Source organism: Polyodon spathula, chromosome 14 (assembly GCF_017654505.1).
Source record: "Polyodon spathula isolate WHYD16114869_AA chromosome 14, ASM1765450v1, whole genome shotgun sequence".
Taxonomy (NCBI): Eukaryota; Metazoa; Chordata; class Actinopteri; order Acipenseriformes; family Polyodontidae; genus Polyodon; species Polyodon spathula.
In genome coordinates, this window is record NC_054547.1 from 32211915 (window position 1) to 32227474 (window position 15560).

General features: G+C 35.8%; 1 protein-coding gene across 10 annotated transcripts in view; it reads right to left on the reverse strand.

The window, feature by feature from the left end:
• LOC121327351 (transcription factor Dp-2-like) overlaps window positions 1-15560 on the reverse strand; it is a 31433-nt gene that overhangs the window by 9900 nt on the left and 5973 nt on the right. For 4 of the 10 annotated variants that reach the window (XM_041271319.1, XM_041271317.1, XM_041271316.1 and 1 more), the window contains exons 2-5: window positions 14173-14239; window positions 7006-7103; window positions 3918-4039; window positions 2030-2077 (exon numbers count right to left, since the gene is read on the reverse strand). In XM_041271319.1, the coding sequence (XP_041127253.1) occupies window positions 2030-2077; window positions 3918-4039; window positions 7006-7103; window positions 14173-14239 (335 nt within the window). Of the gene's footprint in view, window positions 1-2029; window positions 2078-3917; window positions 4040-7005; window positions 7104-14172; window positions 14240-15054; window positions 15145-15560 lie in introns of all 10 variants that reach the window. The other 6 variants (XM_041271322.1, XM_041271321.1, XM_041271324.1 and 3 more) reach the window with 4 other exon arrangements.

The following is a 15560-nucleotide window of genomic DNA, read 5'->3' on the forward strand; positions in this document are numbered from 1 at the left end:
ACACAAACAGGTGGAACATATTCATTATAATTAATGGGATTCAACAACTCCAGTTTGTTATTTACTAACAGTAGGATCCAATACACCCATATGGATGTAGAAACTGGTATTTTAATAAATATGCATCTCTTAAAAGCACCAGCCACAGCCAAACTTATGCCACAATTATTTGCAATGTTTTACATATTAACTAACCATCACTAAACAGCTCTAAAAGCATGCTGAAGTACATTACTTACTCAATAATTATGCAACATGCAATACATATTTATTTACATTTCATTATTCAAAATTAATGTTTCTGCTACTTTGACAAGCTAATCAATGCACATGATTATTTTACTGTAGATCAGAGAACTGCAAATAGCATTCACCATGCCATCTCGAGAGTACAAATAAAATAATGGTCTGTGCTACGCACATAATTTACCTTGGAAATCCTTTACAATATGTTTACAAAAATATTACAACAAAATCAGACCTTTACTTTTAATTTAGACGGAACTTCTAGCTCACTAACACTATAGCTGTTAATCTGGTGATGGGAGCTAGGAATCCAATGATCTCTATTAAACAGGAGTTCTTAGATTTATCAAACTGTAGCAAATACAGCATTTGGTGAAAAGGGGACACATTAATTGAACTAGGTTGAATACAGCATCCGTGATTTATAGAATCAGCCGTCAGAAGCAGCAGCTCCCCTAGAATGAATAAAAAATGATTGCAGTAGTTGCTAGGTGGCAGGCAAACCTTTCCAGCTGTCTAAAAGAATTATTCCCAGATGAAACAACTTGGAATGAATGAATGAAGGCAAGCAATAAAATGGAGACCGGGAGTGCAAGGCAACGTTCCGAGGAAAAAATAAAATAAAAAGATAAAGATAAGGACATATATGTGCTATGCTGGCATTTAATGCAATACTGAAACAAGTTATTTAGAAAGATTTGTAGAAATACAAAAAGATGTAGGCTCATCTCACTGGCCACAAGGGGTAACATCACCCCCCCCCCCCCCCCCCCCCATCCCCACAACTTTTTTCTACCGCTGTCTTTTTTTTATTCCAGAATTAACAATCACAGCCATTGTTTCGTATCATCACGGACACCATTTTATAGTTAGACCAATTAAATCACTTTTTACACCAAGCCTGTAGCTTGAATAGAAGGACTGTAGTTCAGTCTTTAGCACAGTTCATGCACATGGCACTCAAACAGAAAAAAGATTAAAATTTGCTTGTGCGCCAAGATGCACTTTATCTAACATGGTGCAACTTGCACACACAATCTTAGGCCTAAGCAAACATCAAGAAAATGAGTGACTGGCCAGAATTTTAAATGTACTTTGTGGTGCTACATTGAACCTGGCATTTTGCTTTTTTTTTTTATTTGCATAAATGCAATAAATGTAAGGTGGTGCAATGGGTTAATACTGGATGGTATGGAGACTGAACAGCTTCCCCATTGCTTAAAAGGCTCCCAATGTGTTAATTTTCCAGTGTCTTCAATCAATCACATTTAATGTGCACCAATATTAAAATTAATAGAATTTAATCTAACCAAGAGGGCAGTATACATCTGATATGCAATACAGAGAACCCCATTAACTAATGAGGTCAAACATGCAGCTTAAAAACGAAAGATAATTTTTAGTACAGAACATGATTCAAACATCGGGGATTCAATTAAGATATTAACCCTAAAATACTGCATTTTGAGCAACACATTACATTTTAAATATGAATGACTTTTTGTTTATATCTTCAAAAAAAAGAAAAAAAATGTTCCACAAATGTCAGTCCAAAGATTAATGGTCAAGGAAACTATAATTAGGATATGGCCTGTGCTTAAGTATCCGCAGTTCTGTGTTTATATGCAAGGAGGATACTGACCTCAGGACAAACCGAGCTAAAAGATTAATATGGACAGACCATGCTGCACAAGAGAACCCACTGTCTGCTTATGTAATCGTTTTAAAATACATAGCTAGGAAAAGACAGATAAGATGCTTTAAGGACAGAGAAGTCACTTACCTGTCTGAAAAATCAGATTCTATAAATTCATGAGGCCGCTTTCTGACCCTATGACATGAAGAAAATACCATTATTAGCCAACCTATTTTTTTTTTCTGTGACTTTGCACATTATTCTTATTTACTGACTGGTATTACAGCTACATTGCACAATCAAAAGATTCCTTGGAATGCTTTTTATTACTTAATGTCGGTTTAACCAAAAATAATGATAATACAAATAATAATAATAAAGTTTTAAAATAAAGAACAGGGATATAGTTCAATTGACAGGAAACATAATCAGGAGGGAAAAGGCAATTAAATGGCCAAAAAGGGATTTGTCAACCAACACACCATTGATCACTCATCCAACCAATCCAATTAACTGTGAAAGTCTTAATTTAGAAATGGTAGGGAATGTGACTTAGAATTTGAGGAGTTTTTTTTTTTTTTAAAAAAGGAGGGGAAACAGCTGAAGCTTATTAAAATACTTAATTTCTATGCAGTGTTTACCATTACAATAATAAAAAAAGAAGTTTTTGAGCCCTTTTTTGATTTCTAATGACAGAAAATGCATGGGGCTACCATTAATTGTAGCATACATGGTCAAGGGTGATACACTACATGCTGCACCGGTTTGTTTCAGATTTTCAACATGGTTTTTCATGAGTTTCTGCCAATAGCAAGAAAGAAACACATTCTTTCTGCTTCACTCAAGAGTAAACACCTCGTTGCTCCCAGGAGTTTTTTTTTTGTGTTTTACTGTTACTGCTAAACAGAATAAGCATTACATATAGAAGGGGTATGAGAAGCAAAATAGCATAAAAACAGGATTATCAGAGCAGCAATGTACCTTGGATTACACTGAACTTAGCAGAACCAATTCATCAATTCATGTCCGATCTACAGCAATTGAAGGGGCACGGGATACAAAGATGAGGTCATAGGACAGCATAGCTTTGTATTATTTGTATTATCTGTTATAAAATATATTAATTAAAACACTTGGGTCTGTTGCTGAATCGTCACATTTTCAATTGACCTGGCCTTTGAACATATTGCTTACATAATCATCTCATGAAGCCTCTTCTAATGGATATGGTAAAATGCCTAGTTAATTTGTGCAAAGAGAACATGGCTGTAAACAGAGGTCATTTAAAATCCAGCTGTACTTGAAATGGCGACAAGTCTTCACCACAAAAATAGTTGCTAATCAATGGATCTACCCAGTGCATAAAAAGAAACAAATGGGGGGCGTCCCTCATACCAGCATCATTTCTTGTAGTCAGATTTACATCAGAGGCATTGGACAAAGTGTTGTTAGCATCTGTGCCCTTTTGCTTTGAAATGTTACAGGTTGTTGGACTTTGGCTGAACTTAATAGCTTGGATGCATTTATATAGAGCAGTACACTGGCTCAGGGAGGGCTCCTGTATAGAGGCAAGCTTAGGAGAGCAATCCTCCTGGGTATCACCTACAGCTGCCTGATCCCTGTGCTCCAGCTAGTGAGAAGATGGCTGCCACCAATAGGAGTATAATAATCCAGCTCAAACACACACAGTTCTACTCATGAACAGAAAAACTGAGGAATGTTCATTGACAATTCATGAATATTTAAAAGTTATTTAACTGAATACATTCCAAGTAATTTCTGTTTTACAATATACCAGACTGTCAGCTGATCTCATAACAAACAGACCTCTTTATAGGGCAATATCTTTGATTACCTTTATTCTCCTACAGCGATGAGAGGAAACCAAAATACAGTATCACATCATCAGACCACAAGTTTAAAAAATGCATCCATTATTAATACAATAAGATATATACAACAGCTGCTGTTTATATGAATAGGGAAGAATTTACATTTCCAAGAACAACACAGAGCTCATAAGGCAAGAACTTACCCAGGAACCCAACCTGATGCTTCTGTTATGTGACTCTGGGTAACCATTGCTGAATTGGGAGTGTATGGACTCCCAATGAGAATGCTGCCCGAGTTCTGTACTCTCTGAGGTGTGCTTATAATCTGTAAAAACAAAGGCAACACAAAAATAAATTGACCCACAATTTGGAAGTAATATTTGCCATCAGTTTTTCTATTTGTTAGATTACACATGAGCGGCAATATTAACAAACAATTCCTGGCATTTCCCATTCTAATTCCACATCCTCTCTGAGAAACCAACCACATTATTTAAAACCCATGGCCAAAACGTTCCCATGGATCAGAGAGTGGGTGTACAGTATGTACGTAGATACAGTAGGTTACATTGTCCTTTGTGCTCTTAAATATAGATGATGTATATGAAGAGATTAAGTGGTTCAGAACCTGTTACATAACACACCAATATGTAATTAGCAGCTAAATCCATATCCTAACATGCAGACATGCCGATAAATGGCTTAGTTGTAGCTCAAAAGATTTAACGTAGATTAACTCTATGAGTAGTAGAAATAGCCAAGTGCTTATTTTTGCCAGGTGATCTCTCAGACTGCAGCTCGTAACATCAACGTATACCATATTACATGGGCAAGAGGGGGGCAAGGTTTAATTTGATATAGAAGGACTCATTTTTGCTTTTTACTGTAGGTAACTCTGCAATGACTTCAAAATCTGAAACAATCGAACGGATTGCAACATTCAAGAACAAAACTGAAAACTATTTTCTTTTTCTAACAAAAAAACAACAACTTGCAACTCATATGCATTAGATGTTGGCGTGTTAACTATTGGTATTTGTTCACAAATCGGTAACTAACCCTGCTGTAGGACGATACAGAGCCTGTAAATGATACTACCCTACTCTATTCCCGGGTAATTATGATTACTGTATGTGCCATGAATATGAGAGGTGCAATAAAGGGTTAACATGACAACTTAAAGGCTCCAGAAAATGTGTGCAAGTCAGACATGTCAAACAGTAGAATTACAAAGCAGAACACAATTACAAAAAAAAAAAAAAAAAACCCCACACTATTTGGCAATATATTAAAAATACTGCATTGTTTTCGCTCTCTCTCGCTGACACAGTTGGTTAAAAGGCTTTAAATTTTTCCTTGGTGAATAGATTTAGTTCAAACAAAACCAGTCAAAGTACGTCTGCAATTAGGGAACATAGCGGCTGAAGGCGGCCTAAAACATTGATGGGATTTCTGAGGATAGCTGATATTGCTGTACTGGTGAGGGCCTGTCATCACAAAACAATATTTCTCTCTGATAGACCACGCATGGCTTGAAAACACATGATCTGTACAAGGTACCACCTATAATTTTAAAGGAAATACAGCTGCATCAAGAAAAAAGCAAGAAGTCTACAAATACCAGTTACTGTACTTTTTATCAACAATTGTACCACATCTCCTTTAGCACAACTTGGAAAATTAAAAGAATGTAGAACACTGTCAGTCAGTAGAGGTGGTTGGTGTTCAAGTTAACTACTGGGGTTCGGTTCAAATGCCCCATGCAAGAGTGTAATAAATATTATGGCACACTAGCATTTAATATAACAGAGATATCTTTTAATGCCATAGCATGAAAAGTGACTATTTTAGTTACTTATGTGCCTTATTTCCTTCCAGCAGTTAAGGGGTTAACTGACAGAAAGCCACTTCTACTTAGTGTGGTTGCATTTCAAAAGAGGATCTGCACTGCAGTTACATTTCATTCTTAAAAGAATAATACAGTAATGGATAAAAAAAATATATTTACAGGTACAGGCAGTTAGAAAACAAAGTTTTTAGATGACTTAGTGTCGCTGACGTTTGAGAGCCATTTTATCTAGTGACATACTGCCATCTGCAGTGTCCCTTGAGAACTTCAGAAGATAAAAAGGTTCATTACATCACTAGACCCTCAAAAAGCCAATAGTAGAAAAGGCAGTTTCCTGCCGTTTCACTGAATATAAAGCATGACCTCCAAAATGTAAACATAATTTCATGTCAATCTGTTGTTAATGGAGCAGTTTCCTGACAAACATGTATTTGCACTGATCAAAAGCAAGAATGTACCCCACCCAAAGGTTTAGAATTGTAGCAGCATGAACTTAAGTCATGTGTAAAATAAATAAAGCAGTAAACACGCCTGATGTGACAAAGGAGCTGACTTGTGCTACAGTTCCTATTTTTGGTAAATCAGTGTGCTTGACAGAGCACGCTAACCAAGGCTGTGGGAAATGCCAGAGAGGAATATGATTCCCTCTTCTTCAGGAAGAAAACTGAATTTCTAAACCAAGCAGGATGTGGATATGAGGATTCATTTTAAGCCAGTGTCAGGATACAATGTTCTGTGTGAGGATGCTGCACTAGATTATGCTATATTTTTAGTTCTTAATCTTTAATATTCTATTTGTGTTCTCATTTTTCAATATTGGGATATCCAATTAATCTTAAATTTCAATTGTACCATAAACAAATACTACTACATTAGATACATAAACATATGCATGAATACATCTAATTTAAAAAAATCTATATCTTGAGGATGAAAACAAAAACATGCTGGACATTTGCTTACAGTTTTAGAACAATAGACTGCTTTTAAATAGAAGAACTGCAACTCCAGTAATAGGACCGATTGGCAAACAGATCTGAGTTTCAATCTCCATAAAGAAACATAGCTTGCTCTTCCCATCTGCATGCATCAGTTAGTAAACCAAAACAGAATCAAAAGAGGAGTGTTAGATTTTGTGTGTCATATGGGAACGACAACCTCACCAGCAGCACCAGAGATTAGCACTGGCTGCTGTTCAAAAGTTTTAACAGTAAATTATACAGGCTTTTAAATTGATTAATCCAAACAATTCCTTTCTAGACATCCATAAGACAAGCGCAGAGAAATACATTCTAGAGTGAAGGTGCATTAATAATGTCCAATATCTGCTGGATGAGTGAGAAAAAGAAGGGAAAAAATACACAATGTGGCGTGGTTAGTATAGACATTATCAGTTAGATGGGCTCAACATTTTAAATGTATGCTTTACATTATGAACTTACCATTTGGGGTCCAACATTCACGTTTATTGGTGCTAAAGTAATCTTTGCTGAGGAGTACAAACTAGAAGAAACTGGGACTGCAACCACTGAAATATTGCCTATAAGAAATACAATCACAATATAAATGAACGACAAACACAAGAGCACAAATGAAAATTCTGTCAAACACACAGCCAAATTAATAGTTCATCATCTGTACGACAGTTAAATTAAGAGGTGAAGTATTAAGTAAACTAATCAGTGTTTGAGACAAACATTTTTAAACTTCAAAACATCTTACGAGCAGGGGCAAAATCTGGATTGATGAAGGCAGGTTAAATGGAATAATAAAACAGCTGTGTACCAACTATGAAGACAATATCTCAAAATGTGCTGTATCTTCCAGAAAAAGTCACAACCTCAACATGGCAACCATATTTTGTCTGAGGTCTCCAAATTACTTTGCATGCAGTATTTATATAAACCTGCAAATATACAGCCGGTACCTCAGATTATCTATATTGAAACCTGAGGCTTACAAAGTGTAGTGGCAGCTGTTTTCTAAAACTACTGCGACAAAATGACCTGGAGAATCACAGAATACAGTTGTGTACCCAATACGTTACCAGAATCTTATGTTAAAACTTACCACAAAGTTTGATTTGGTATGAAACCGTCTGTTTACAATAAAGCATGCCTTCTGTTACACTGTGTACTGGGGGTTGCGGGAGATTCATTGTTGCAGATTTATTATTAAAAAATTTTAAAAAAAAAAAGGCCACTAACACACACAATGGAAATCATATTACTAGACATATCAGATTTCAGTTCAGGATAGACTTAACCTATCCCAGTGACAGGTGGATTAGGCACCTGTACAGTACATACCATCTGGCTTGTGCATTCCATCTGCAGTTACTGAAGTACTGTATGCAATCTGTAAAGCTTTGTGTATGTCAGAATAATGTTCCAGTTCATACAATATGATGAAGACCTATAATGTTTAACTCATATTAAATACTAATTCAGAACATGGTGAATACATGTAATACCATTTTTTGTTTAGCACACTATTTTGAAATTTTAAAAAAGGAACCAACAGGAAAAATGTAAATCATGAATTCTTACTTGTGTAATTCTTATCTAGTTTATGTTTGGCATTTTAATTGAAAATTGTTTTTCAAAGTCATTGTACTGTACCCTGAGAATGCATAAAGCAATTGTTAATCTTTCCTTCTGCATATGCAAATAAAGTGACCACAAATTGAACTGGCTACTCACATTAAAAATGTATGCTTTTCTTTTTTAAATTGAACTTTCTGAATAGCTACAACAAAGAATGCTTTATCATACTTTTTCCCCCCAATCTTATTGTATATTTTCTTAACAATTAAAAATTGACAGATTCAGATTGTCCCATATATATATGTGCTATTAAATTACTGGCAACAATCAATGTTCTTGTTCTCACTATTAACTATTTAGTGTTTGTACACATTTATTTTTATTCCCCCCAAATCAAACTCTACAGTATGCAACACGATTGATGTGTGCAGTCATACAAAAGATGTTTAAGTAGAATCTACATATATACACATGGTTCTACAGCAAATTGTAAATAAAAGAATGAATGATGCAAATTTCATGAATTATATCTATTTTTAAACCTTTTTTTTTTTTATGACACCCACACAATGTGTATTAAAGGTCTTAAAATATAATAAGTTGAATTAAAGAAACAAAATCTATATCTTATGGAACCTATCACTGCTGTACCACCTTGCCTTGGTTCTACAGGCATAAATATTTATGCAGCGCTAGTCTTCAATGGGTTCTTACTGTAAGGTGCTTGTCTGAGTATGCCACTACAGTACAGACAGAATTGTAAATGTTTTTATTGCCATTGTTTTTAGTCCTTGATTTCTGCACCATTACTGCTCTTTTAATGAATGACTATGCTACTTATCTATTGGGCTGTCCCTTTGAGTTTACAATATGCAGGCTTAGTTTAGTCATAGAAGGAAATTAACCTCACCTGCCTTTGAAAGTGTCCCAAACTGCTTTAAAAACAAGTAAAACAAAAAAAACAAAACAAAACAGAATTGCTATGGCTGAAGGTTTGGGGGATGAATGCACTTAAGATTATGGTTTGGATGAGCTATCAGTTGGGTTATGGGATATCGGCGTTACATAGTGATGGTGGGCTATATGGGTTGAAGAGTGGTTTTGAGAAGATAGGTCGGAGGGGTGATGGGGAGCTGTTTCTGGGGTTTGAGGGTGTGGGATTTACTGGTTGTAGGTGTGTGGGGAGTTGGGAGTGTACGGTTTCCAGCTGTTAGAGAGGGGAGTGGGTGGACATGGTAAGAGCATGTGTTTGTGTGCATGAAGGAGGTGGTGGTGTGTGGAGGTGTGTGCAGCTGTGGGGGGACAGGTGGAAGAGCATGTGTTTGTTTGTGTGCATGACGGAGGTGGTGGTGTGTGCAGCTGTAGGAGGACAGGTGGAAGAGCATGTGTTTGTGTGCATGAAGGAGGTAGTAGTGTGTGGAGGTGGGTGCAGCTGTAGGAGGACAGGTGGAAGAGCATGTGTTTGTGTGCATGAAGGAGGTAGTAGTGTGTGGAGGTGTGTGCAGCTGTAGGACAGGTGGAAGAGCATGTGTTTGTGTGCATGAAGGAGGTAGTAGTGTGTGGAGGTGGGTGCAGCTGTAGGACAGGTGGAAGAGCATGTGTTTGTGTGCATGAAGGAGGTGGTAGTGTGTGGAGGTGGGTGCAGCTGTAGGACAGGTGGAAGAGCATGTGTTTGTGTGCATAACGGAGGTGTCGGTGTGTAGAGGTGTATGCAGTTGTTGGAGGACAGGTGGAACCTGGGAAATCTTTCCACAATTCAAAATGGTTGCCTGCAGGGAGCGCTCCAGATATCAGAGACAACAAGGCTGTCTGTCAGACAATGAGGCAACACTTGTATTGAAATATGCCTGCTATATTAACATGTGAATCAGCAAGATGAAACAAGACATCAAGATAGTGAGCTGTTAAATGTGTGCTGTGTCACTGCAGGTCTGGGTTTTTTCAGTCATCAGGACAAGCTGAAAGTATGTTAATGTTATCTGTATCAAAGAACAAAGGTCTGAAAATAAGAATTGTGTTAGCCTTTCCATTAAATATTGTACACATTTTATATAGTAGTACTTTGACAAACCTATTCAAAATCCAAACTAATATTTTTTATTTTAAATAAGCTGCTTTTTTTGTTTTATAAATGTGTATGTACCATTCTACAGTAAACACATTTCTCAGGAATAAGATATACCCGGTACCCCCTCAAATAATATTACAAATAAAGGAGAACAAAACATGTCTGTGCAGTAGAATGTATGTCTGTATCATTGCTATCCTTTGCATAATATCTTTCATTCTTACAACCATTTATAAATTTTGTTTGAAGAACCAATACAAACTTTGCCAAATGCATTTAAGGCAGCGTTTATTTTGAATATTTTATATCATACAGTATTACCCCCATGTTTAACTGAATGGTAAAACATTAATGCGACAGCAAAAAAACAAACAAAAACAAAACAGAACTAATATGTGGCCTGGTATTGCAAGCCTGGCTTCTCTTTTACATATATGCATCGATGTGGGCAGCAAGTTAAGCAGATCCTCTACAAATCAACAATCATTTTCTTAGACAGTCGGGAAAACTTCTCTCGCTGGTATTTACAGCAGGAATGTTAAATGACAGGTTAATACATAGCCTGACGTTCTATTATGCAGTATGTTGTTTAACCTCTGCCCTTTCAAACTATCAAAAAGCCTTTAAATGAATTCAAATAACGACATACAGCTGCACTGTCCGCACATTGCCAGCCTGTATGGTTAGACAAGGCTTTTGCAGCTGTGAACAACATGTCAGCATGCATTGTTTACAACAAAGGTTTACACAGCACCAATTAAACTTTGGTTTTAGATACTGGTCTTTCCTGCCAATCCCTCGCCAACACAATGACAGCCTCTGCCCTAAGTGGCAGACACTAAATGATGCCCCCCACACTCCAGCACACAGTGCCTGATAAAAAGCCATAAAGCAGTGGAGTGCACCGGCCCTTTTATGAACAAACAATAACTAAACATACAGCTGAATACAGAAAACAGATGACCACCATTCCAGAAAGCACACTTATGTATTGACAAGTACTGCAAACTATGTGCGTAAAAAAATAAATAAATAACACTATATTGATCCCTGTACTTAAACCTTAAAACAACCATAAATTAGCATTTAATTTGGGTATCATTAAACAAAGTGTATTTTTTTTTTTTTTTTTTTTTTTTTTTTTTAAGATGGGTGTTGGGGGGGGGGGGGGGGGGGGGGGCGGGAGTATCAGGTCAAGACTTTTATCAAAAATAGCTTCGGAGTCATTTAATCTTTTCATAGATATGATTTGACTGGAGTGATTATCAAAAAAGTTTTTTATAATCAAAAAATTTCGTCGTTTCTCCAACTTATGTAGTTGTTATAAAGCGAAAAAAAAACATTGTTTTTTTTTGGTTACTGTTAAAACGTAAAGGAAGAAAAAAAAAATAAAATAATATAGTATATAATTCTATATATTATATCATCTATATATATATATATATATATATATATATATATATATATATATATATATATATATATATACACACATATATATATATATATATATATATATATATATATATATATATATATATATATCCACTTTCAAATCCTACACATGTCCCCCATCTTATTTTACTCCAATTATTTTAGCAATAAAAGTAAGCTAACTTTGCCCCTCCCCCTACACCATGCAGTTTCTCAGACAAACTTCCAGTATGGTTAGAATCTAGCACGGCAGAGGCTGTTTACTACTTGAGAGACCTAGGATAAGACACAACAGAACCAGCACGAAATATGTAGAGCAAATGCAATAATCAGGAGAATAAAAAAAAGAAGCTGTAATTTACCTGGGCTCGAAAACCATGCCTCTGACTCTCTGCAGGACTGTCTATACTCTCTACTGTCTTTGTTACCATTCAATGGAAACTTGAGAGTTAGTTAGGCATTGCCAGCGGAGCTCAGAGATCATTCACCCACTACCCAAACAAAGTCTGTACAGAGAGCATGCATTTGCACTCTGTGCCTTTACAGCCATGCTGCGCTGCTCGTGCCCCGAAGTCAAAGCAATTCAGATGAAATGATTCCAGTGACAATATGAACCCTCGTGTCAGTTCCTCTATTGTTTGCTTTGGTCTTGCTGAGCACAAGGTAGTGTATTCCCTGAAAACAAGTGCTGTACTGTAGTGCTGTCTGAGGATGTGTGTGTGGAGCCTTTCAATTGAGAGATTATAAATAGTGTACTGCTAATTTTTGGCATATATTAGCCCCAGAATGTCTGGTAATATTGATTTAAATGAAGATGATATTGGTTTTATTTAGGAATTCAAGCCCTAAAAATAAATATATTTATTTTGTGTGTGTATGATGTGTGTGTGTGTGTATATATATATATATATATATATATATATATATATATATATATATATATATATATATATATATATATATATTATCAGAGTTACAGTGTTTGTCTTTAATGTTATATATAAAATATATAGAACACTTTTACGATGAGGACAGAAAAGAAATGTGTTTCACTAACCCCAGGAAGAGAAATTATATTTGTCATAAAAACCTTAAAGCAGTAATTCATAATAAAACTCGAGGGTGAAACTGAATTAAGAACAAAAAACCAGGAATTCATGTTAAGGATTTCCACATACATACAGTATACAAACAGCTTTTTTAGTTTACCAAAACACATTTAAAAAGAATAGTTAACATGACTTATATTTAAGACAATGTCCCCGGGTTTCTATTATTTATTTATTTTTATTTATTATTCCAAGAGTAGCTTATTGATATTAGTTACCTTATGAACTCACATAAAACAGAAATGTACAAAAAAAGGTAATACTGCTTGTTCTTATGAGTAAAGGTATTCTCAACTCAAAGCCAAATAGATAAAGGGTGTCTACAAATGAATTATTATTATTATTTTTTTTATTATTATTATTATTATTATTATTATTATTATTATTATTATTATTATTATTATTAATAATAAAAATCATCATCATCATCAACCACTGATATCAGGACCAAAACAAGGAATTAATTGGAATTCTGTTTAGACAATCATGTTTGTCACACATCCTGAATACTAAAGACTATTGCAGGGAACAAATGATTAAAATATTGATGTGCAGTTGTTAGAACTGCCCTCCCCCCCAAAAAATGAACAGCTTTACTTGAAATGGAAAGCATTTTTTGAAGAGATAAAAAAAATGGAGCTCTATGTCTGACATGCAAAGGAAACTTGGGTCAGCGCCTGGGCAAAGATAGGGATCTTATCCCCAAAGACATGTGCAGCTATTTCATACAGAAGCGCCTCAAACACTTTAAAAGGGCTGCGGACACTACATTCTCCATTTAATGCTGTTGCAACTGGGTATAACTATAATTTAATTTCATCAATGAAAATTTGTTCAACAAGTGAACTTCAGAGATGTGAGCTGATTAGCTAATATCATTAAGGTGATTTTGGAATAAGTGAATCCATTCTGCAAGCTTGCTTCAGGGAGTTTATGAAAAGGTACCTGAGATCACACTAAATACTGGCTGCAGTCACAGCGAAGCTACAGTGAAATACAGAATGACACACAAAACATCACATCTAGCAATTTCCTGTCTTTCATACCGATTAACTCGATCTTTACAATCTTTACATAACTTTTAGCCAGTATGGGGCACAATGTAGAAATACCTTTACAATCTAAGGTAAGCAATGACAACTTAAATGGTGTGGATTTGCCATTTTCCTTTTTTTTTTCAAGTTAACCCTGCAAATATGCAATCTTAATGTTACAAATAGAAAAGCTCCACAGTTTACTTCAAGAGAAGGGCTTACTTTTCTTGCACAATTCCACACAGAATCATAGAATACAGTTGTGTGCCAAATGACAAAATATCTATCTTCCCAACAACAGATAAGTCTAGATAACTACTGAACATAACTGGTGACGGTTAAAACATTTTAAATATTCTTTCTAAAGCACTGTTCCTCCTATTTACTGTTAATTGTCATGCTAAATGTTCTTACTTACTTCTGGCAAGGTTTTGGTTCTGGTCTAGAAAAGCTTCCAAGTCTCCATTGATGTTTGCTATTCCAACCTAAACAAACACCAGTTACACAGAAATACAAATTAATGAATGTTGTTTGTTTTAAAATGATACATCTTATTACAGTCAGGGTGCTGCACCGCTCTCATAACATGAAGATGCCGAGACTACACAAATGTCATTCTAACTGCTATTCTGTTATGTTGTTTAAATTATAAGGATGTATGATATCTCTGCTGCTTCTGCCAAAAGCTGGCTTTAAATTAGTTTATATAATCTTAGCATGGTTTTCTTTTGATGAATATTTCAATTAAATAAAAGAGCTTTAACAGCCACAGCAGCTCCCTGTGTTTGGGGATGACAGTGGCAGGGTTTCGCCTGTCCCTGGTGATGGGGTTAGCAGTTATGATCCAGGGGAAGGGAAAATATGAGAATGACTGCAGAGCTGTCACTGCAGACTGCAGAACTGGCTGCTAATTAGCTGAGGGTTTGGCAAGCATGGGTCACAGGAAGCACAGAGGAAAGACTATTGCCTAAAGTATGTATGTGAAAAATCAAGAGACGGCTTGCTGTATGCCTCAGACTTGTGGTTATGTAAGAGCATTAAGCCACCATGTATTATTACTCACGGCGATTTTTCTTTTTATATAAAAACAGACATTACTTGAATCCAATCAAATGGGATAATAAACATGTTCAGGTGATAATTACAGTGTTTAAGTGCTTACATACAAGAAAAAGGTTATTTACATCAGCCTGGTTCAACTCTTAGGATGTGTACAAGATTATGCTCAAAACAGTAAATTAGTTGAAGGTATGCCTTGTCAATACTTAAAATCAAAACCTGACGATTAGTGTTTACTTACAGTCTTTGCCATCTTATTGAGTGCCATGTTATGCAGCTACAGAACAATCTTTTGGCACCAAAACATTGAAGTCTACAAATTTGATATTTCCTGCAGAGAATACAGAACATATTAAAATAGCATGTGTGTGTGTGCGCGAGTATATATATATATATATAGTAGCGATCTAGGTTAAGGTTAAAGCCGGCAATCCACACACAGGCAGAGGGCAGGTGTGAACCCAGGACCTCTTGCACTAAAGCACAGAGCCAATACCGCTGTACAAAAGAGCTGGCTCCTTTGCAAGGAGCGTCACCAACCAGCCCTGCTGCTGCCTATCTCCGTGCACGCTACAATATAATAAAATTGTGCTGTAGCTCTCATTTTAAAAAGCAGTGTATCTGAATTAGCAAAAGCACTCACTGAATACAATACATATTTATCCTGCATAAATATGTCCTCACATTTTAAAAAAACTAGTTGTGGAATGAAATCTAATGATTAAAGCTGAAGAAAAATAAATCGCA